General features: G+C 44.0%; 2 protein-coding genes across 5 annotated transcripts; both read left to right on the plus strand.

Moving 5' to 3' along the window:
- Positions 1 to 3293: 3293 nt before the first annotated feature.
- LOC109751064 (DNA repair and recombination protein RAD54) lies at positions 3294 to 16420 on the plus strand. 4 transcript variants are annotated; one of them, XR_005760619.3, is made up of 23 exons: positions 3294 to 3762; positions 4884 to 5261; positions 5549 to 5635; positions 5785 to 6025; positions 6150 to 6275; positions 6387 to 6443; positions 6527 to 6613; positions 6934 to 7029; positions 7215 to 7265; positions 7430 to 7504; positions 7600 to 7686; positions 8698 to 8789; positions 8859 to 8991; positions 10088 to 10207; positions 10286 to 10399; positions 10493 to 10576; positions 10696 to 10776; positions 10853 to 10911; positions 11441 to 11636; positions 11734 to 11832; positions 12087 to 12494; positions 12739 to 12799; positions 15866 to 16420. XR_005760619.3 is itself a non-coding variant. In XM_020309973.4 (21 exons), the coding sequence occupies exons 1-21, from the start codon at positions 3449 to 3451 to the stop codon at positions 12429 to 12431; spliced, it is 2922 nt and encodes a 973-aa protein (XP_020165562.1). In that variant the 5' UTR covers positions 3294 to 3448; the 3' UTR covers positions 12432 to 12908. The 4 variants fall into 4 exon arrangements, 1 of the variants encoding a protein (XP_020165562.1); XR_006665593.2 differs by having other exon boundaries at positions 12087 to 12799; XR_005760618.3 differs by lacking the exon at positions 15866 to 16420 and having other exon boundaries at positions 12739 to 12908.
- Positions 16421 to 17541: 1121 nt separating this feature from the next.
- LOC109751063 (uncharacterized) lies at positions 17542 to 18807 on the plus strand. The gene is made up of 2 exons (XM_020309972.4): positions 17542 to 18171; positions 18321 to 18807. The coding sequence occupies exons 1-2, from the start codon at positions 17686 to 17688 to the stop codon at positions 18327 to 18329; spliced, it is 495 nt and encodes a 164-aa protein (XP_020165561.1). The 5' UTR covers positions 17542 to 17685; the 3' UTR covers positions 18330 to 18807.
- Positions 18808 to 20369: the final 1562 nt, after the last annotated feature.

Consider the following 20369-nt stretch of genomic DNA (forward strand, 5'->3'; position numbering starts at 1 on the left):
GTCAGATTCTTCTTCAGATGAGGAAACAACCTTTGCCTTCAGAGCGCGAGTTCGGCCATAGTTGGGGCCATAGTTGGCTCTTTTCTCAGATAACTGGAACTCATGTGTGTTGAGCCTCTCAAGTATGTCAGACGGATCGAGATCTTTCAAGTCAGGACGTTCTTGAATCATCAGGGCCAGGGTGTCGAATGAGCTGTCAAGTGATCTCAGGAGCTTCTTGACGATTTCGTGCTTGGTGATTTCAGTGGCGCCAAGTGCGCAAGCTCATTTGTGATATCAGTGAGGCGATCAAATGTGAGCTGGACATTCTCATTGTCGTTTCTCTTGAAGCGGTTGAAGAGGTTGCGAAGAATATCAATCCTTGAATCTCTCTGAGTTGAGACGCCTTCGTTGACCTTGGAGAGCCAGTCCCAGACTAGCTTCGCAGTTTCCAGTGCACTCACACGGCCATACTCTCCTTTGGTCAGATGACCACAGATGATGTTCTTGGCAGTCGAATCCAGTTGAATGAACCTCTTGACATACACATTGACCGACCTTGGGAACGCCATTCTTGACGACATACTAGATGTCGACATCAATGGCTTCAAGATGCATGCGCATCATATTCTTCCAGTAGGGGTAATCAGTGCCATCGAAGACTGGGCACGCAGCGGAGACCTTGATTATCCCTGCAGTAGACATAGCTAAAACTCCAGGTGGTTAAACCGAATCACACAGAATAAGGGAGCACCTTGCTCTGATACCAATTGAAAGTGCTAGTTATCGACTAGAGGGGGGTGAATGGCGACTTTTATGAAAGTCTTCAAAACACGAGGTCTCCTGGATCTCACTGCTTCCTTCCTACCCCCGGTAGCAAAAGTCACGAGATTAGTTATTTAAAACGGGCCTTCTGCCTTGGAAGACAAACAGTAGAAATGAACCTATTGATATGCAGCGGAAGGTAGACTACACTAGACAAACCATAGTCAAGTAAGCAATGTTGTGAAAGCACGAAGACTATCAGCAGCTAGGTAGTATGGATCAGGATGGAAGACAGTATGAAGCCAAACAGTAAATAGTCTTCACTCAGTGAAGTCAGTCAGATCAGACAAGCATGCAATGACTTCACGAAGACAAATTGTAAAGTAAGGAAAGTGGAGGATAGAACCAGTTGCTTGGTGAAGACAAGGATTTGGTAGACCAGTTCCAGTTGCTGTGAAAACTGTACGTCTGGTTAGGGAGGCTGAGATTTAACTCAGAAGACCGCGTCTTCGCCTTATTCCCCTTGAGCTAAGGACACCCAGTCCTCGCCCAATCACCCTGGTAAGTCTTCAAGGTAGACTTGCAAACCTTCACAGACTTCGTTCACCGGCGATCCACAATGACTCTTGGATGCTCAGAACGCGACATCTAATCGACTAGAGGATTCACAGTCCTCAAGTGTAACAAATCTTCAGATCACGCGGACAGAAAGACTTCAGTGATGCCTAACACTCTTTGGCTTTGGGTGTTTTGGGCTTTGTCCTCGCAAGGATCTCTCTCTCAAATGCTTCGGAGGTGGGTTGCTCTTAAACGACAAAAGCCATGCACTAACTCTGAGCAGCCACCAATTTATGGTATAGGGGTGGGCTATTTATTGCCAGGAGGCAACCCGACCTGATTTGTCCGAAATGACTCTGGGTCACTCAGGAACCGACACATGTCCAACGGTCAGATTTCAAACACACGCGTCAGTTTTACTTGGGCTACAAGCAAGGCTGACTCATCCAGCTCTGGATAAAATTTGCTCTCATTGTCTTCGCTCGAAGACATAGGATTTTGGTTGAGCATCACATTAGTCACTCTGACTTTGTTCACTTGAACCCCACTTAACAGTACGGTGGTTCCTATGACTCAACGAAGAAGAAAAGGAAACTACAAAACAACTATGTCTTCACACTTCATAGTCTTCAAGTGAATGTCTTCACATGTCATAATCTTCATCGTGAATGTCTTCACGAACCACCATTGTCTTCAATGTCTTCACACATTTTTAGGGGTCATCTCTGGTAGGTAAACCCGTGTTATCCTGCAGTTCTCACAAACACATTAGTCCCTCAACCCAGTTTGTCGTCAATACTCCAAAACCAAATAGGGGTGGCACTAGATGCACTTACAGAGAGACGTTTTTTGGGGAGCTCCTGTTCGGCGCCTTATGCGCCCGAACAGGTTCCTGGCGCCCGCTGCAGCGCCTTGTTGGGCCGGCCCACGATGGGAAAGGCAGCGACCAGAAATCGCCAAAAAAACGCAAAAATGGGTGGCTGCTTCAGGGATCGAACTCGCATCGCTCGAGTAGGCAACCCTTGTTCGATCTTAGCTGACCATCAGGGCAATTGGTCACTTGTGATTTACTAGCGCTAAACTGTACATGAACCAGTATGGGTGCGCTATTTATTTATCATTTAGTTTTTTCATTTACTTCTATAAAATTGTGATTTTAAAAACGTTCATCGATTTTGAGACAAAAGTTCACAAACTTAAAAAAAGTTCATCGATTTTGAGAAATAGTTCATCATTTTTGAAGAAAAGTTCACAAACTTAAAAAAGTTCACCGATTTTGGAAAAAACTTTATGAAAAAGTTTAAAAAGTTCATCGGTTTCGAAAAAAAGTTCATCGGTTTTGAAAAAACTTCATCGATTTTGAAAAAAGTTCATCGAGTTTGAGAAAATAGTTCATCAATTTTGAAAAACGTTCACAAATTTAAATGAAAAATTCGTCAATCTTGAAAATATTCATCAAAATTAGTTCATCGGATTTGGAAAAAGTTCGCCGAATTTGAGAAAACGAAAGTCAAATTTGAAAAAAGTTCGCTGAATTAGAAAAAAGTTCATCAATTTTAAAAAAATGTGGATGGATTTGAGAAAGATCATCGAACGAGGAAGAAGGAAAAAAATTAAATAGAAAAATGAAAAACAAAAAATAGAGAAAGTGAAAGAAAAAGATGATAAGGCAAACAAGTGATGGAACTGTGGGCATTAAGTTACTGTGGCGGGGTGGTTGAATTTTTGCGATTTGTATATGCAAACGACAGGGAAGCGAGCGAAATGGGCCAAGCCCAGCTAAAGCTGCTGCAGGTGCCCGTTAGCAGAATACACATTTAACGGACGCCTGCAGCGCTAAATAGGAAATGCCCGTTTTTTGGAATAGGAGGACCCGCCAAAGGAGAGAAGTCAACGTATTTTGGGCCTTAAACATGGGCTTAGCCCCTCAGAAACAGATCCACCGATCCAGCCCAACCACCCCTCTCCCTCTTCTCCCGCACCTTCTCCGACACGCTGCTCCCCCTCCATACCGCCAAAACTTTTGCAGCGCCTCCAAACCCCGCTTCTCCATTCCTAAAAATTCCCCAAAACTCCTAACTCCGACCGGAAAATCCACACGATTCGGCTCCCATTTCGAACGATCCCACTCGCCGGAGGCGGGGCGATGCCGTCGAGGAGCAAGCGCGACCGCCGCGACAGCGACTCCGAGGAGGAGGAGGAGGAGGTCGTCACCCTCTCCTCCGACCCCGACGAGTCGGAGTCCGAGGCGGAGCGCGGGGCGGAGGCGGCCGACGACGACGACGACGGCGAGTACGTGGCGGACAGCAGCGACGCGGGCGGCGTCGAGGACGAGGCTGAGGAAGGGGGCGACAGCGATGACGGCGACGGCGACGGCGGGCGGCCAGTCCGGGGCGGGCGGCGTGGCGCCGCGGAGCCCGACGAGGAGAGGAAGTCGCAGAACGTGGACGCGCTCGTCAGGTACTCTCTGGCCCTACCATTCCGGCCCATGCGTGCGTGTCCGTGCTGTGCGCTGGTGGTGTATGGACGCATCTTAGCGGATTCATAGGGGCTAGGGTACGCATTAGTGTTCATCTAATTTTTTAATGGCGACGAGACTAGTCTGGATGCTCCTGAATCGTTGTGGGACGTGCTTGTGGTTTCAGATGCCAAGATTCAGCATAAGAGTCCCCAGTGATACACTAGTCCACGCCCTGTTAGATACTACAGTACATTTGAACAATGTGCCTCAGCTTGGGTGTGTTTGATCCGGTTCCTCTAGAATTTAGCATAAGAGACCCAAGTCAAATTCCTCTCCCCACACCGTGGTCTGTTCTGGAAAAACAGGGTATAATTCAAATCCTATGTAACTTACAATGTGATAGAAGGATCTCTCTTTTTCATCCCACTCGATTGGTTGTTTGCCATGTAATCTGCAGGGTTATCTCCTGAGAACTTTGTTCTGGAGTATCCAAGCCTGAATGTTGATGCTTTGATCTGACACCTATCACTAACTAGCTATACCTGTCACTCAAGTTTTGGTAACGGCTTCAAGCTGAATATTGCCATTCAGCGTAAGTACGGTGGCTGTTGAGTATGCATATGGCTGAATGACTTGGAGGAGATCACATGAAGCTGGCAAATATGGACAGAGAGATTAAACCTTCTGTATTCCGTCTTGTAACTCTTTTCATATGTGGACAGAATGGACTTGGTCAATAACTCATTGTGCATACCAAGTAAACAGTAGGTAGCTACGTGCAACAGAGCTCTGTAGTGTGGATACTCTAGTCATCTCTCTGTCATGATTTTAAGCATAGAGATATGAGAGTGAGTACCTTGTACAATAGGACTAGCCTTCTACATGAAAAAAATCCTGAAATCTTACTGTATTGGTCAGAGAAAGTATGGTCAGCTGGAATAATCTTGCGCTATGTGATGTATTGCAAATTTTCACTTTAAGCCTTTTTCTCAGTTACAAGTCATTTTCTCTTAGATTGCCTTGCACACACTGAAATTTGTTTTGGTTTAATCGACTATAACATCACAAATGCACTCTTTTGTTTGAAGATATTTATGCATTTTTTCCTGGTTTCTGTCAGGGGAAACCTGGTTGTCAGAAGGCAGCCACTTATTCCACGTATCCTTTCAGTTTCTGATGCGGCAGCAATAGCTCGAAAACCATTCAAACCTCCGTGTGGAAATGGATATAGTGAAAATAGTGAGCTTCTTGCTCGGCGCCTTTCAGCTCGTAAAAGATTTGTCCCGTGGGGTTCAGCACAGCCATTTGCAGTTCCAAACAATCTTCAGCAGCTGCCTACCATTGCTAGTGATGATTCCTCAGAGAAAGAGGAACCTCTTCCACCTGGCATAGAGCCATTAATTTTGTGGCAACCCGAGGAATGTGACAAAGAGAATAACAATTTTACTGCAATTGAAGTTGATCATCTGCTTGTACGTTACCTTCGTCCTCATCAAAGGTAATATATTATCCTGTTAATGTTTTTCCTATATTCATTTTTTACATGCTTGATGGCTTGCAGTGAACCCTCTATTTTATGGTTCCCCCCACAATAATTACAATCGGCATTAACTTTGTGCAGAACATGTACTCTCTGTAAGTTGTAGACATTCACATATAGATACTACATATTGTACTGTAGCTTTATTTTTAGTTTAAGAAGGTGCAAACAATAACTAACAATGCTGATTTCTTCTGAATCTTTGAGATGAAGATAGTAAATCACATGATTGTGTTGTAATGCAGGGAAGGAGTTCAGTTTATGTTTGATTGTGTCTCTGGGTTGCTAAGTGATGATGGAATCGCTGGATGCATTTTAGCTGATGACATGGGGTAATAAACTGGAACAGTTCACGCTCTCCCTCTTGTCCATTTTTATACTTTGATATAAATACGTAATGTTTCTGTCTTTCAATCCTTTTATTTAGTCACTGACTCACTGTTACATAAAGCTACTTCTGACGCTTCCTTGCACTTTCCAGATTGGGGAAGACTTTACAGTCGATAACTTTACTATACACCCTTCTTGCTCAAGGCTTTGAGGGCAAGCCAATGGTTAAAAGGGCTGTCATTGTAACCCCCACAAGCCTAGTTAGCAACTGGGAATCTGAGATAAGTAAATGGTTAAAAGGCAAAGTGCACCTGCTTGCCCTCTGTGAAAGCACGCGTGCTGATGTTCTTTCTGGAATAGGAAGTTTCTTAAAGCCCTTGAGCCGTCTTCAGGTTTTCTTTTATCCAAACTCTTTTCCTTTCTGCTATTTTCTATTTACCATGCTTACTAATTGCAATCAGAATTGCATGTTCGTGACAATGTCTGGTGAATTTGTATGTTTGGAATTGTCATCAGGTACTTATCGTATCTTACGAGACCTTCCGCATGCATTCGTCAAAATTTGAAATACCAGGAAGCTGTGACCTTCTCATATGTGATGAGGCTCACAGGCTGAAAAATGACCAGACACTAACAAATAAGGTATATCAGTTTGCCAATTCAGTTGCGTTTCATACATACATGAGTCGTTTGCACTTAAGTTCATCTCCGATTTTGCTCTTCCTGAACTCATGAAAACACTTGATGCACCAGGCACTGGCGGCCCTTCCTTGTACACGGCGTATCCTGTTATCAGGTACCCCAATGCAGGTAGGTTTTTGCTTTCCCATTCTTTTCCATATTGTAGCTGGGACCATTGTTTTGAATTTTGATATATTCATTTTCCTCCGCAGAATGATCTGGAAGAGTTCTTTTCAATGGTAAATTTTACAAATCCAGGAGTTCTGGGGGATGCCGCATATTTTCGCCGATATTATGAAGTATGTACTTTTTATGAAAATCACAAGTTATACTGCTAAATACTCCATCCGTCCCGAATTACCTGTCGCAGAAATGGATGTATCTAGACGTATTTTTAGTTCTAGACACATCCATTTCTATCCATTTCCGCGACAAGTAATTCGGGATGGAGGGAGTATGAATTACAACTATTTATTAACAGATAGTGGTGTTCTCAGATATTTGTTATTCAAGTTTCTTTGTGTGTTGTGCACCTAAAATCATGTGCTATTCCTGTTAATTGCATTCTATCTTCCTTTCCTCTGTAGTTAACTCTAACATTATCTGCCCTTAACTGAAGGCACCAATAATTCGTGGAAGAGAACCCACAGCAACTGCAGAAGAAAAGAAGTTGGGATCCGAGAGATCTGGACAGCTTAGTGCAAAAGTAAATCAGGCAAGTCCTTTTCCTCTGAAGAAGGTTGTCTGCACCCTGTACTGCATATTTTTGAACAACTGTAATGTCCACATTTATGTTTTAATCTCCTCTAGAATTGTTTGGATGCATTTTCTTCTACAATTTAATGGGCTCTAGGTTAATTACCTTCTGAATTCTTCTGATCGCTTCTCAATGATATTCAGTTTATATTGAGACGAACGAATGCCCTGCTGTCCAATCACCTGCCACCAAAGGTATGTTCTGTCCAGTGTATATTGGCTGGATATGTTCATCGCACATTCAGAAAAAACAAAAAGAATTGTGTACCTGCTATCCATTTTGTCTTTTATAGTGATTCCTCCTTTTTACATTATATAATTGTGCCTCATCTACATTACTTAACCCTGCTTATGTATAGATTGTTGAAGTAGTGTGCTGCAAGCTGACTCCTTTACAGATGACACTGTACAACCACTTCATACACTCCAAAAATGTAAGGAAATTTTGTACCGTTCTGAGTAATATTCAATAGGCACATGTAAGGTACTCGGAGTTATATTTACAGTAGTCTGTGGTTGACCCTGTCAGGTTAAACGCTTGATATCTGAGGAAGCAAAGAGTTCTAAAGTTTTGGCATATATTACTGCTCTTAAGAAATTATGCAACCATCCGAAGGTAAATAATTTCAGTTTAATGTTTCGCCCCACGATATATCTCTTTCAGTGAAAGTAGTTTCGACAGTAGGATCAGAGTTTATTACAATGTATTTTTTTACTGCAATTAGTTAATGTCCATACCTTTCTATACCCCAACACATTGAGCTGTCTTGTCTGGCTCTGCCTTCTACACGCCCTTAGCTCTGCCGCTGCACTTGGTCGATGTCCTCACCTGGCATCATGATGCTGTGGCCCTGCTTGACCTACACCTACATCCTCAGCATCTCTGCCACGCTGGATTGAGCTTTGTCTTGACTCCTGTCAATATTTGTGTTGAAGTATTTGATTTTTCTTCCTCGCATTGAAAAAGTATTAGTTATGTTGTTAAGATATGTATCTGCGGCATTGTTTATAAGGTGGTAAGACGACCTAAGGCGAGCACCAACCGCCCTGACGCCTAAGTGACTCGTAAGCGCCTAAAGCGTGCATAATTGTAAGGTGCTGGCGTCCAAGGCGGGACGCCTTATAAACAATGACCTGGGAGGTTGAAGAGGGTGAATGAATCCCCACCACCACTCTCACCAGCTCTAATATTTGTAGTAGTAACTAGTAATGGATCTCTCTTTCAAGCACCTAGGCTTAACTAGTATACTTCTATATTGCTGTCAAGTGCTACCCTGCAGCTGCATTGTATACTGGAATTATGTACTTTTCAAGACAATATCCGTTGACAGTTTTAAAGCTTGTTGATGATAATGTATCCTGCATAGATTGACAATGTTATAAGCTGACCCCATATTCCTTGTAGAATGCGGAATAGGCTTGGTAACCAAGTTCTTGCACTGACTTTTTATTTCTTGATTACCTGGCAGCTGGGAAGTTACTAATATGATTTGATAGGTTATGGGAAATTCTGGGCTGTTGTTGCCTGTGTTACTGTTCTTCATAGCCAGCCTGCACCAGTTTCACTTTTTTGGTAACTATATTTAGCATCACAAACATATGTTGCTTGGTTATCTTGCTATTGCAGCTAATCTATGACACCATAAAGAGTAGCAAGTCAGGAGGCTCTGGTTTCGATGACTGTCTACGCTTTTTCCCTCCAGAACTGTTTCAAGGAAGGTATGCCTAACTTCTCTCACTAGCTTCTCAAGCAAATCCAACTTACCTGTATCGTTTCTTTTATGCAAGATCTGGATCATGGACTGGTGGAGGAGGAATGTGGGTAGAACTATCTGGCAAAATGCACGTGTTGGCTAGATTGCTGGGGCACCTCCGACTGAAAACTGATGACCGTATTGTCCTTGTATCAAATTACACTCAGGTAAGATGTTTTTAATGTATTATGTTGATAACACAGTATCATTGTAGTAAGGTTTTGTTGGTCTTGGCGGGTCCATTGGGGATGGATGTTGTAAGATTTAAACTACGTTCCTCTCATTAATGAATTGGCTAAGCTCCCATCTGTATGCTTCAATAATAAGAAAATATGAAGGTATTGTTGGTGATGGCAAAATTCGTATCTCGAAAACTTTCCTGGGGTCCTGCAACAATAAGTCGAACATGAGTGCACTTATTACTGTCTATGTTGTCTTGAAAGTTCTACATTCTTTGTAGCCTTAGGCCTGCTAGTGCTAGCATTCTTTACACTGGCTAGTAACCAGTAAAGAAAGGGATAGTAGTAACCTGTAAGCCATTATTAATCCCAAATCTTCATTGCCTTTACTATCATGTTTATGGTCAGACCATATCCTGCGGATATACTAATTATAAGAACTACGAAAGTCAAAAGGTATGTACTCCCTCCGTTCACAAATATAAGATGTTTTGGATATTTCAATTTGGACTACATACGGACTGAAATGAGTGAACAAACACACTAAAATGTGTCTATATACATCCGATTCATAAAAAAGTTGGAACCTCTTATATTTGTGTACGGAGGGAGTATCTTACAACCAGAATCCCTACAGCACGAAGTCAAGAACATTGTACTTGGAATTAAGGGTGAAGTGATAGAATTACCTTAAACCTATATATTGGATATATGTTTGGTTTCCTTTTTGAACTGTCAAAATCATATATTTAAACTGCTCCCCCCGATCCAAATTAATTGACGCAGTTTAGTACAACTTTATATACTAAACTTGTGCTAAAGCTGCGTCAATTAATTTGGATCGGAGGGAGGACTAGTTTCTGCATAAGTGCAGGTGACCTTATTTTTGCACCTCTTCCTACTTGTTTTGTGTACTACATATTCTCTGTATGTCTGTCATCAAACGAGAGAGTACAGTCTTTAGAATGTGCGTGTAAACTAGTTTCTGTTCATAAAAGGTACTTGTTATAATTAATTTGCTCTTTGGATACCTGCAGTCTGCAGAGCTGGAGTCATTAACTATTATCATTGTTTAAAAGTGCAGACATTAGATTTATTTGCACAATTATGTCGGGAAAGAAGATATCCATATGTTAGACTTGATGGATCAACATCCATTAATAAAAGGCAAAAGTTGGTGAACCAATTCAACGATCTATCTAGAGTACGTAACATCAACCTTGTACCCTGAACCGAAGAACTTATAACCTATCATTATATTCTAAATTACTTTATTTGGCAGGACGAGTTTGCCTTTCTACTTAGTAGCAAGGCAGGCGGTTGTGGGCTTAATTTGGTGGGTGGAAATCGATTGGTTCTCTTTGACCCAGATTGGAACCCTGCCAATGATAAGCAGGTAGATATCTGTGATTTATCACTCTTGATGGTTCTGTTTGACTCCAGACACCTTTCCTGAGTTGAACCTTTTCATCTTTTGATATTTGCAAAGGCTGCTGCTAGAGTCTGGAGAGATGGACAAAAGAAGAGAGTGTACATATACAGGTTCTTGAGCACTGGAACCATTGAGGAGAAGGTTGACAGATCCATTTCTTTTCATTCCTTTTTACTTACTTTTTCATTATCAAGTGAAGGAATACCGAGTTGCTGATTACTTCTTCTGCTGACAATATGATATGCCACACTCATCTATAGGTATATCAGCGTCAAATGGCAAAAGAAGGCCTACAAAGGGTTATTCAGCAGGAACAAGCGGACGACAAAATGCAGGATCAAGTACCTGGAGTTTTCTTTTCGATCCTTGAATGTGCCAAATATGTTAATTTATCACGTCTTCATTTCACTTTTGCAGGGCAATTCTCTTTCAACAGAAGATCTGCGTGATCTTTTCACTTTGCATGACCAAGTCAGGTGAACTCTGCTTCTCCATTATAGCTTGGATCAGTTGCCAGTCATGTACATAAGTGTAATTAAGTTGTGTTTGCAGTCACCATTTTGTTGGCATCAAGGTCAAAGTTTCTTGCATATTACTCCCTCCGTAAAGACATATAAGAGCGTTTAGATCACTACTTTAGTGATCTAAACTACTTTAGTGATCTAAACACTCTTATGTTTCTTTACAGAGGTAGTATCATGCAAAACATAAGGCCTTACTACATAAATTGTTCATAAAAGGAGTTCATGATCATTTGATTTAGGTTGAGGGTGTAATAAGTATTCAAACTACCATTGGCTTGCAAACAAAATGTCAAAAACTGTTGCATAATATGCTATTCATAGAAACCAGATTCGTTTCTAAGTTAGGCCTAAATACTCTTTTATTAGTTAATACCATTGAATAGTATTCAAAATATGTAAAAGCCAATATCCAAATTCATTAGTTCCGTCTATATGTAGTTGATATTATACATCATCCTTTTCCTTCCATTTGGTCTCGCAGGTCTGAAATACATGAAAATTTGAAGTGCGATCGCTGTAATAAGGATCACTGTATGCCGTTAGATGGTAATGGTTTGGATTTAGATGCCGCTAAGCATGATACAGTTTCGACATCAAAAGAAAAGTTGTATACTGATATTGGTGGCTTTAGAGAGATCTCTGGATGTGTGCAGAAAATGAATTGTTCAAATCAACAGGTAGTTTACGCGACACCCATTTCTGTTAGAATGTAGCTCTGTAGTTGCTTCAAATCTCAAGTACTTTGCTGCGCTGCTCCGTTCACACCCTTTTCAGATCGAACAGCCTTCTGAAGAAGATTTACGAAGTTGGGGCCATCATTCTGATCCATCAACTGTACCTGATACCATCCTCCAGTGTTCTGCTGGTGATGAGGTGATAGCCTCAGTTCATGTCTCTTATGCATCTAGTTATATAGGTCTTCTTTGTGTTAGAACTCACAAATCTCACACCTTCGTTACTTTTTTAGTTTTTCCAGTTGTTGTAAGATTCTATCACTTCCACTTGATACACTTGTTCTTACAGTTAGCAGTTTTTTATCCGATTACAAGGAAAAGAAAGTTTGGTTTATTAACGTGGTTCTGTGGAACTGCTGCCATTTGTTAACAAATGACATGTGTATCTTGCAGGTTTCTTTTGTTTTCACCAATCAGGTTGATGGGAAACTTGTTCCAGTTGAATCTATGGTGCGATCAACAGCTCATCAACCAAATGGAGTGACAGCTAATGGAGAAAAAGAAGCGGTGAAAATAAATTCTCCGAGGAAACCTGGAAGGCAATCTTTACTTGGCAAGAATTTGAAGATGATGGGATTCAATTTGAAGAATTCCTCTTTGAGATCTCCAACTGAATCCAAGAGGACATCTCCAGTTTGCTTGCAACCATTGAAAAAAACAAACCCCTCATCAGATCATCAACCTCAGACTAAGAGACTTCATGTTGCTTCTGATATATCTGATGATGATTTTGTTTGAATCCATGAAACTTAGAGCTGAATTCTCCATTGAAATGGCATCTGTTGATCTGTATTATGCCGTGTAAATACTGCCATCTCCTTCGTGCAGTGTATATACTGCATACTGAAATCATATGACCCCCCCCCCCCCCCCCCCCCAAAGCCTGCATCCCTTTGTAAAACGCATATCAAGTATATTTATTCAAAAATTGAAACGGTTGTAACTTTTAGAAGCTAACCACCTTTTCAAGTGGACAGAACATTATTCATCACTTGGTCTTTCCATCAGAGTAAGAAAAACTGACATGGTTGCTGATAACCTGCAGATCATTTCAAGACGAAGGGCTGCACTTCAAATCTAATCATTGTAACACACTAGCATCAAAGGTTCACTTCTGTTTTTGTTTTTCATTCATTACAATCGCGCAATGTGAGGCTGGTTTACTGTAAATTCATGGCATCCTTGAGCTTGTCTATAGATCTACTTTTCACTTCATGTGATGCTGTGGTAAATAATACTCCCTCCGTCCAAAAATACTTGTCATCAAAATGGATAAAAAGAGATGTATCTAGAACTAAAATACATCTAGATACACCCCCTTTTATCCATTTTGATGACAAGTATTTCCGGACGGAGGGAGTATTTTGGCTATTTTGACTGTGTTGTCTTAGTCTGTGTACAGCTTCCACAACTGGCCATAATATAGCTCACATTTGTTTTTAGGCCAGCACTTCTATCAATGTTAGCTCCTGGATATACATGCAGTTCTCAATGCTTCTGAGCTTTAGCACCTCCGCTAACACCACCCCCCCCCCCCCCCCCCCCCCCCCCCCCCCCCCCCCCCGCGCGGGATCTGAGTGATGTTTAGGTTGTAGCCGTTACCGTAACAAAAGTTCATGATTTGAGAGATCTGCAGTATGCAAAGGAGACCAGCTGGGCAATTTGAGTGTGTTATTCTGACAAACAAATCGGGCACTGGGTTGTTTGCTTTCGCCTCCAGCTTTCTGTTATTTAGGCCTTACCATGTGGGTGACAGCCACACTCTCAAGTTAGTGTATTAAAGGCTTGGCATTTGCACTGTTGTGGTCACCCCCTTAGCATAGTCAAATCAAAGTACTCGTAGATCCAGCCTAGCGGCTATTTTAGTATCATCTTGATCAAGTGTAAACTGAAAAATGGAAATTCCTGCTTATACAGGGGCTCACATTTCTTCAATCTACTCAAAATAGAACTTCGCTGCAATATAAGCTGGACGTTTCCCACAGAACATCCTTAATATGATTTGTTGTATTTAGACATTAGAATTGCTACATGCATGAGATATGTAGCCAGAGAAAAAGGGTGGGTGGTCTTTACCTTTAGTTATAACTATAAGGAAATATGTTCTGTTCTTTCCTTTTTTCTTGAGATCTGTAGGATTAAAGGTAGTTAGTTGGGTCACAATGAGGCTGGTCTTCATTCCCACCACTCACATGTGCAGTCACAAAAGTTAACACATTGCTGGAAGAAAAGAATTGGTGCTGTTCATGTGCTCACATGGGTTCTCTTGATCTTAAGAGCTTTGCTTATACTAAAACTTTGACCATTATGTGGTTAGGTTTTCAAGCAACTTAACAAAATAGAATGCACATGCTTTTCTCCCCATGAATGATCTGCTTTTCCTAAAATGGTTCTGAACTTCTGATCAGATGGTTTCTCATCAGTAGGTAAAACGGAATTCTATTTATAATACATAATCTGCAGAAAATGCACATAATTTGAACTTTTGATTCAGTGTTCTTACAGAACTCATACGGATCCTTTTTTATCTAATGATATTGGTGTGGAAATTAGACCTCACCTCAAACTGTTGATTTAGATTAGATGGTCCAGTATTTACAGCATAAAACTCTAGATTTGTTGTATTTGATATTACTGCGTCACACCAATGTGAAGATCCTAATTCAACCCATCTATCTGATAGTAATGAGGACAAGCGTTAAATTCGATGACATTCTTAAGGGTCATTCTGAAATCTGTTAGAAAAGTTTCTCTTCCCTGGCATGTCATGTTCCCCTGTCATGTTTTATATCTTTCCTTGGCTGCTAAGGGGGGAGTGAGGATAACATGATTAGATGGGTGCTTCAAAACTTTATGCTGTATTCAAGGCTGGGTGCACTCCAGATCAGGTTTCCATGTCATATATCAAGCAGTAGGTTAACAATTTTTATCTTTGAAATATCAGCCCCTTCTCCAGTGACATGGCATAGCACCAACAACACAAGTAACCTAACTGAGGCTTAATCTGCTATCCTTTCTTATATGCGAGAGTTAATATATATAAAAAGCCAGCACCCTGCTGGAGGTGGCTATTATGTCCAGTTAATAATAAAATGTCCCTTTGGACATAACCCTACTAAAACTTTTGAAACTTTGACTACAGTTATCTTTTTAAATATCTAGCCTTGATACTTGGAAATCATATACGCAGATTTGCCTCGAAAAGTACTGGCATAATATCAACTTTCGTTTGATTTTATTGATATATTTGTAAATAGAAGTTAATGCTCCATGTTATGTGTCGGAGGCCTGTCCAAAACGTCAGCAAAATGTGGAGTATCTTGTTGCTGGTAATTTTGCCATTCAGGCATGTTACGCTCCCACCTATCAGCATGGTACCGTGAGGTGACCTGAGACTAGACGAGTATTTAAAATGGTCCTGTTTCCGCTAGTACACTATAGTTGAGATTTAACAGAAATAGGACAGGCATTACTAAGGAACAAGAACACTCCTTGACCGGTCCGCTGTGAGGTGACCTGTAGGAGGCACAGGACGGAGGACCCGTATTATGATTGGTCATGGAGATGGAACCAGTGCGAGGAGGGAGAGGATCCTTTGGGATCACATGGCCCTCCTATTCTGAGAGGTCCATGTCGCCAGCTCACTCTGGCTAGATAACAAACCGGTCAAGTATCGGTCAAATGATCTTGTTACCTACCTTCTCCCTCTCCCTCCCTTTCTGCTGGTGCCCAACCGATCCCAATCCCGGACATGTTTAAGCCTGCTAGCATTTTCTTTTGTTAATGTGGCATGTGCGTGTGCACTTGACAATATCTGCCAGGCTATAGATGTTCCGGTTCATCCTTTTTTTCGAGAAGTTTCAATTCGTAGAAATGCCACAGCTAGGATTACAGTTCAAATTTTGGAGAAAATTACGATTGCAGTCCCTTTCGGGTGTTTTAAATTTTGATTTCCAGCGTGCAACATTTTAACTGGATTTTAACTCCAATGGTATGCAGCCATGCAGACTCGTTAAGAATGCCAGATTATCTGATTCTTTGCTTGGGCATTCTGCCCTGAACGGGGCTTACCCTGGCATCTTACCATTGACGTTGCTTTCCCCCTGAACAGCACATATCTGTTCATTTGTTATGGAGATCGCTTTCTGGGCTCATCTGGTCTTGTTCTTCAGGTCCTATACGCCAGGTCTTCGCAGGGGCCGCTGGCCCCGAATCCACGGGGAAGAAAGCTACCACTGAACCTACGCCCCCGCCCCCGACCCGCACCGTAGGCCGTCGGACTCAGGCCGTACGGATTTTCTTGTTCCTTGGTATGCGGCTCATGAACAAAGCCTTACGATTCTCTTGTCAAGCATTATCTCCAACAGTTGCCAGGGCAGTATGGCCCTGTGCCGTGTGGTGGATCATCATGTGTTCAATGAGGAAAAGGACTGTTGTCTGCGCCTCGCTAATGCCCCCTGCAATTATGGATGGGTCTAATTTGTTTGTTCTACTCTACACTTGGGGGGTGCCCGAGAGGTTGGTATCCTTGCACCATACTCCTCGCAAACCCCACTATAATCATGCCCCTTGGCTCATTCGAAGAAATAATCATGCCCCTGGTCTCAATTATTCCATGTTGCTTGATGACACTACTGTTATATGATAATCGAATCGCAGACAAAACGTCGATTTCCCCTTGATGTATACTCTTTAAGTTTATAACTAAAAGTATGCCCGCTCAGTCATTTGGTTACAGTAAAAACACCATCTTTCACGTAACGACAGGGGCGTGTAGTAGTAGTTCTGATGAATCTGATCTGGAAATAATTCGAAAAGGGTTACGTGTCAAGCCATGAGGTGAGCCCAAGTGGCGTTGGTCGGTGTGGCAGCCAGACCTTGCCGCATCCGGGTGATGCACTGCACGTGCGCTTGCTTTCCCGGTGGTAAAAGGGCCGGGAATCAAGTGCGGTTGCGGCATGCCAGAGTTCACTCTATCCAACCACCGTGCCGGGATTATGATAATGCCAATCACAAGCTGGACAGCCATTGTTTGACCGCGGCGAGGCCGAGGACCGGCATTCGCCACACGTCCAAGCAACTAGCACGCTTCCAAACAAGGAAGAATCGCTGCTGGGTGCTGGCACACCGACGCTCCTGACTCCTGAGATTCTTCTCCCGCCATGAGCGCCGCACGCACGCGTCCATGCCCTCCGATCCGTATTGGGACTTGCGATCTATCCTCCCAAGATCGCATGGCCTATCAACGGCCCGGCCTTCTTATCCTGGGCCTGGAGCTGACATGGAAAAAGAAACACAAAACAACAGTCCGTTCCAGAACGATCCGGTGCTCTCAGTGAAAAGGTTTGAACAGTTGTACAGTGGCATGCAGTGAGTATGCTGTGGCGGTCTTTCAAGACGTCACCACGGTTTCAAGTTTCAGATGCCGTGACTCGAGAGTCAAGTTCCCTGTTTCAGTTAATGTAATGACAGATGAGTGGCTGGCCTTCAAAGCATAACTACGAAAAGCCATGACCAACCCTTACGTTTCCTATGGTTCGAGTAAACCCACATGCCCACATACGTATGGCCATGCCGACATTATTTCTTACTGAAATGCCGACATTGTTGTACTCAGTATACTTCCCCAAAAAATTCTAGAAAAAGCTACTAGTACTGTATTTCACCTGTAGCGCTGATCCATTGTTCACCCTTCACCGGTGGAGAAAACAGCTCGCCATGCATCTCAATCATCACCGTTTAGCGTTTACTACAGGCGGTGCCAAACAATTGCAGTGCACATCTACCCAAAGCTTCATCCCAAGCAGCTCCCCCTCTTCTCCTCTCTATAAAACCCATCCAAATCCACCATCACCTCCACCCTCAGTGACCCGTAACAGTGCCCCGTTTCTTCAGCTCACACGCCAAGACCACCACCACCACCTTTTAAAAGCCGCACCGGAGCAGGCACCCAGTCCACGACGACCGAGCCTACTGATCCAGCGCGCGAGCGATGGCATGCGTGAACATGTACAACCCGGACGGCGGCGCGGTGGCGTTCGGCGGCGGGCAGCCTGGCCCGCGCATCTCCTTCTCCAGCGACTTCTCCATGGAGCCGCCGCCGCCGGTGCAGAACCGGGCCATGGGCCTGCGGTGCCAGGAGGAGGACCAGAACTTCGAGTTCTCCGTGGGCAGCCACCCCATGATGGCCGCCGACCAGCTCTTCTCCAAGGGCCGGATCCTCCCCTTCAAGGTCGAGGGCGGCCGCCCGCCCTCCACGCTCCGCGACGAGCTCCGTGCCGGCGCCGCCGACGACGACAGGGCGTCCACCACGCCCAAGGGGTCCAGCCGGTGGAGGGAGATGCTCGGCCTCCGGAAGTCGCTCTGCGTCGGCGGCGGCGTCGCCAGTAATGCCGCCGCGGCCGCCAAGAAGAGCGACAAGGTCGTCGCCGTCGACGCCGACGCCAAGATAGCCACCGACATGGCCGCGCCCAAGCAGGTCCGTCCGCTGGTCATCTCCATGTAGTATCTTTGCAGTCCACGTTAGCCATGTACAGCATAGTAGTACGCAATTAATTAATTAATTGATTAAGAGCTGTTGGATGAAGTGATAGGTTGTCTCATTACAGATGGTTTGACCCATTGCAGGAGCCATGAGAGGTGACCGGCCGATGGGGACTGCGGCGACATGATCGAAAACCACCTTCTTCCTCGCCATCGCTCGCACCATGTTCACCGGTCTTCTCTCATCGTGCTTGTCGATCGTACGTTTTGGGTGGCCCGATTGCCTGCGTGCTAGCTAGCTAGATGGCCAGTGTCCATGTCCATGTGTGTGCATGTGTTGAAGAGCAAACAATTCTGTAATTTCACTTCTTTTTCTTCTACTTTCATAAGTGATCCGCTCTCGATCTCTAGCTAGCTGTCCACTACCACTAGATCCCCATCACCTCACTTCTCCTTCTTCTTCCAAGCTTTGTTTTTTCCTCCACCACCATCCGGCTCTGCCTGCCTGCCCATGGCCGGCCTGTACATAATGCTTGTGTGTAGATGGGAAATTTATGGTGCAATGATTAGCCTTTGCCAGGCGGCCAGATCTGTGGCGACATGAGCTGAGCCCTTGCTGGCCTTTGTTGTAGGGATCATGCAACAGTGCGCTCCTTTGTCACCTTGCTCCGCTGTGCGCCACATGCATGCTTCCTTCTCCTCATCCGTCTACCCACGCGATGTGCCCGGCCGCATGTGGGTTTATATATAAAGGCAGACAGGCGCCGCAGAGCCGGCGCGTGCGATCGAGCGAGCGAGCGAGAGAGAGAGACGGAGATCGATCGAGGGAACATGTCCTCTGCACTGGATGCATCATCGTCGTCCTGGCCGGCTAGATCGGTGTTAGTAGTAGTACTAATCTTATTGTATTGGCCCGTACGTGAGCAAATGGTGCTCGGCTTTGCGCTTTGCAGGAGAAAATCAATAGTGGGAGTGTGGGACGGCTATGCTAGCGTTGCTTTAGCGCGTTTCGTGGGTGCACTGTCTCCCCCGTAGGCTGCCAGAAGGTGGTCGTAGTGGATTTGTATAAGATGATAATGGGATAGGCAGGCACCACAAGGTCCGTGGAATCGATTGGTGGCAGCACTTGGACGGGCTTTATCGTCGTCGGTCATGATCTTTGAAAATGTTTCTTCCGACGATCTGTGTCCCAGCTCCTGGTGAAACCGAACTGTCTCTGAATCATTTTGCTTTTTTCTGGACGAGCCATCAAGAGTGCTGGGAGACTAGGGAGGAGGGTAACAGAAACAATGATCAATCAACGGGTTTGGTTTGAAGACAAGAGGCCGTTTGTTTTCCCTTTGATTTGACCACGCACTTTGTAACGCGGGGATTGATTGCATCAAGGACAGTGATGGCATCTTGGTTAGATCCCCACAAAATACAAACTGTTCCCATCCTGAGAGGTCAGGTCGGCATGACCTATGCCCAACCAGCATGTCAAGATCAAGGGCCAGCTCTTTTGAGGTGATTCTCGACAACCGCGTCTCGAGAATCAACAATCGGATTGTAAAACATAACGGATGCGATTTATATCCAGCAGCCGAGACCATGCATCATATTTTGCTCAGATGCAAACTTGCCCAAGTTGTTTGGGCCAAGGCCGGCCTCCTGGATTCGGCAAGCTCTACTGAAACTGCTGCAGACTTTCTGGCCTCTGGGGTTGCGAGGGAAGCATATGATGCACTCTGGCATGTTTTCTTTGCAGCTGGTGCAGTGGCGCTTTGGCATGCCAGGAATGCACAAGTCTTTCATAACGTTTGTTGGACAACCGGAAAGGTTCTTACTGAGATTGCTCAGCTACTCATGCTCTGGAGGCTGAGAGCACCGGGAAGAAATGCAAGGGAGGTTTTAACTTCTTGAGCTAATGCAATGTTGCAACAGTAGCTACACATAAGTCCTCCAGCCTCTGTTTTCTGTTTTCTCCTTTCTCCTTCTCTTGCTTTCCCTTTCAGGCTTGGCACTGGCCTGCTGCACACTCTGTGCGGCGCTCACACCGCCTTCATGTAAAATGACTTCGGTCTATCAGGCTACGGCCTGTTTTGAATGCATAAGGTAGAACAAGATCCACCTTTTCTTTCAAAAGAAAAAAGAATCAACAATCGGAAAAGAACTTGATTTGATTATCCAAAATTGCCTGAGAATCGCTAGAAT

The sequence above is a fragment of the Aegilops tauschii genome, chromosome 6, assembly GCF_002575655.3.
Source record: "Aegilops tauschii subsp. strangulata cultivar AL8/78 chromosome 6, Aet v6.0, whole genome shotgun sequence".
Lineage (NCBI taxonomy): Eukaryota > Viridiplantae > Streptophyta > Magnoliopsida > Poales > Poaceae > Aegilops > Aegilops tauschii.

Bases quoted from the DNA above. Each gene is read 5' to 3' on its own strand.
- LOC109751064 (XM_020309973.4), top strand. From the start codon at position 3,449: ATGCCGTCGAGGAGCAAGCGCGACCGCCGCGACAGCGACTCCGAGGAG. The intron at 8,992-10,087 runs GTAAGATGTTTT...TTAAAAGTGCAG, and splicing joins TTGTATCAAATTACACTCAG to ACATTAGATTTATTTGCACA. The intron at 10,208-10,285 runs GTACGTAACATC...TTTATTTGGCAG, and splicing joins AATTCAACGATCTATCTAGA to GACGAGTTTGCCTTTCTACT.
- LOC109751063 (XM_020309972.4), top strand. From the start codon at position 17,686: ATGGCATGCGTGAACATGTACAACCCGGACGGCGGCGCGGTGGCGTTC.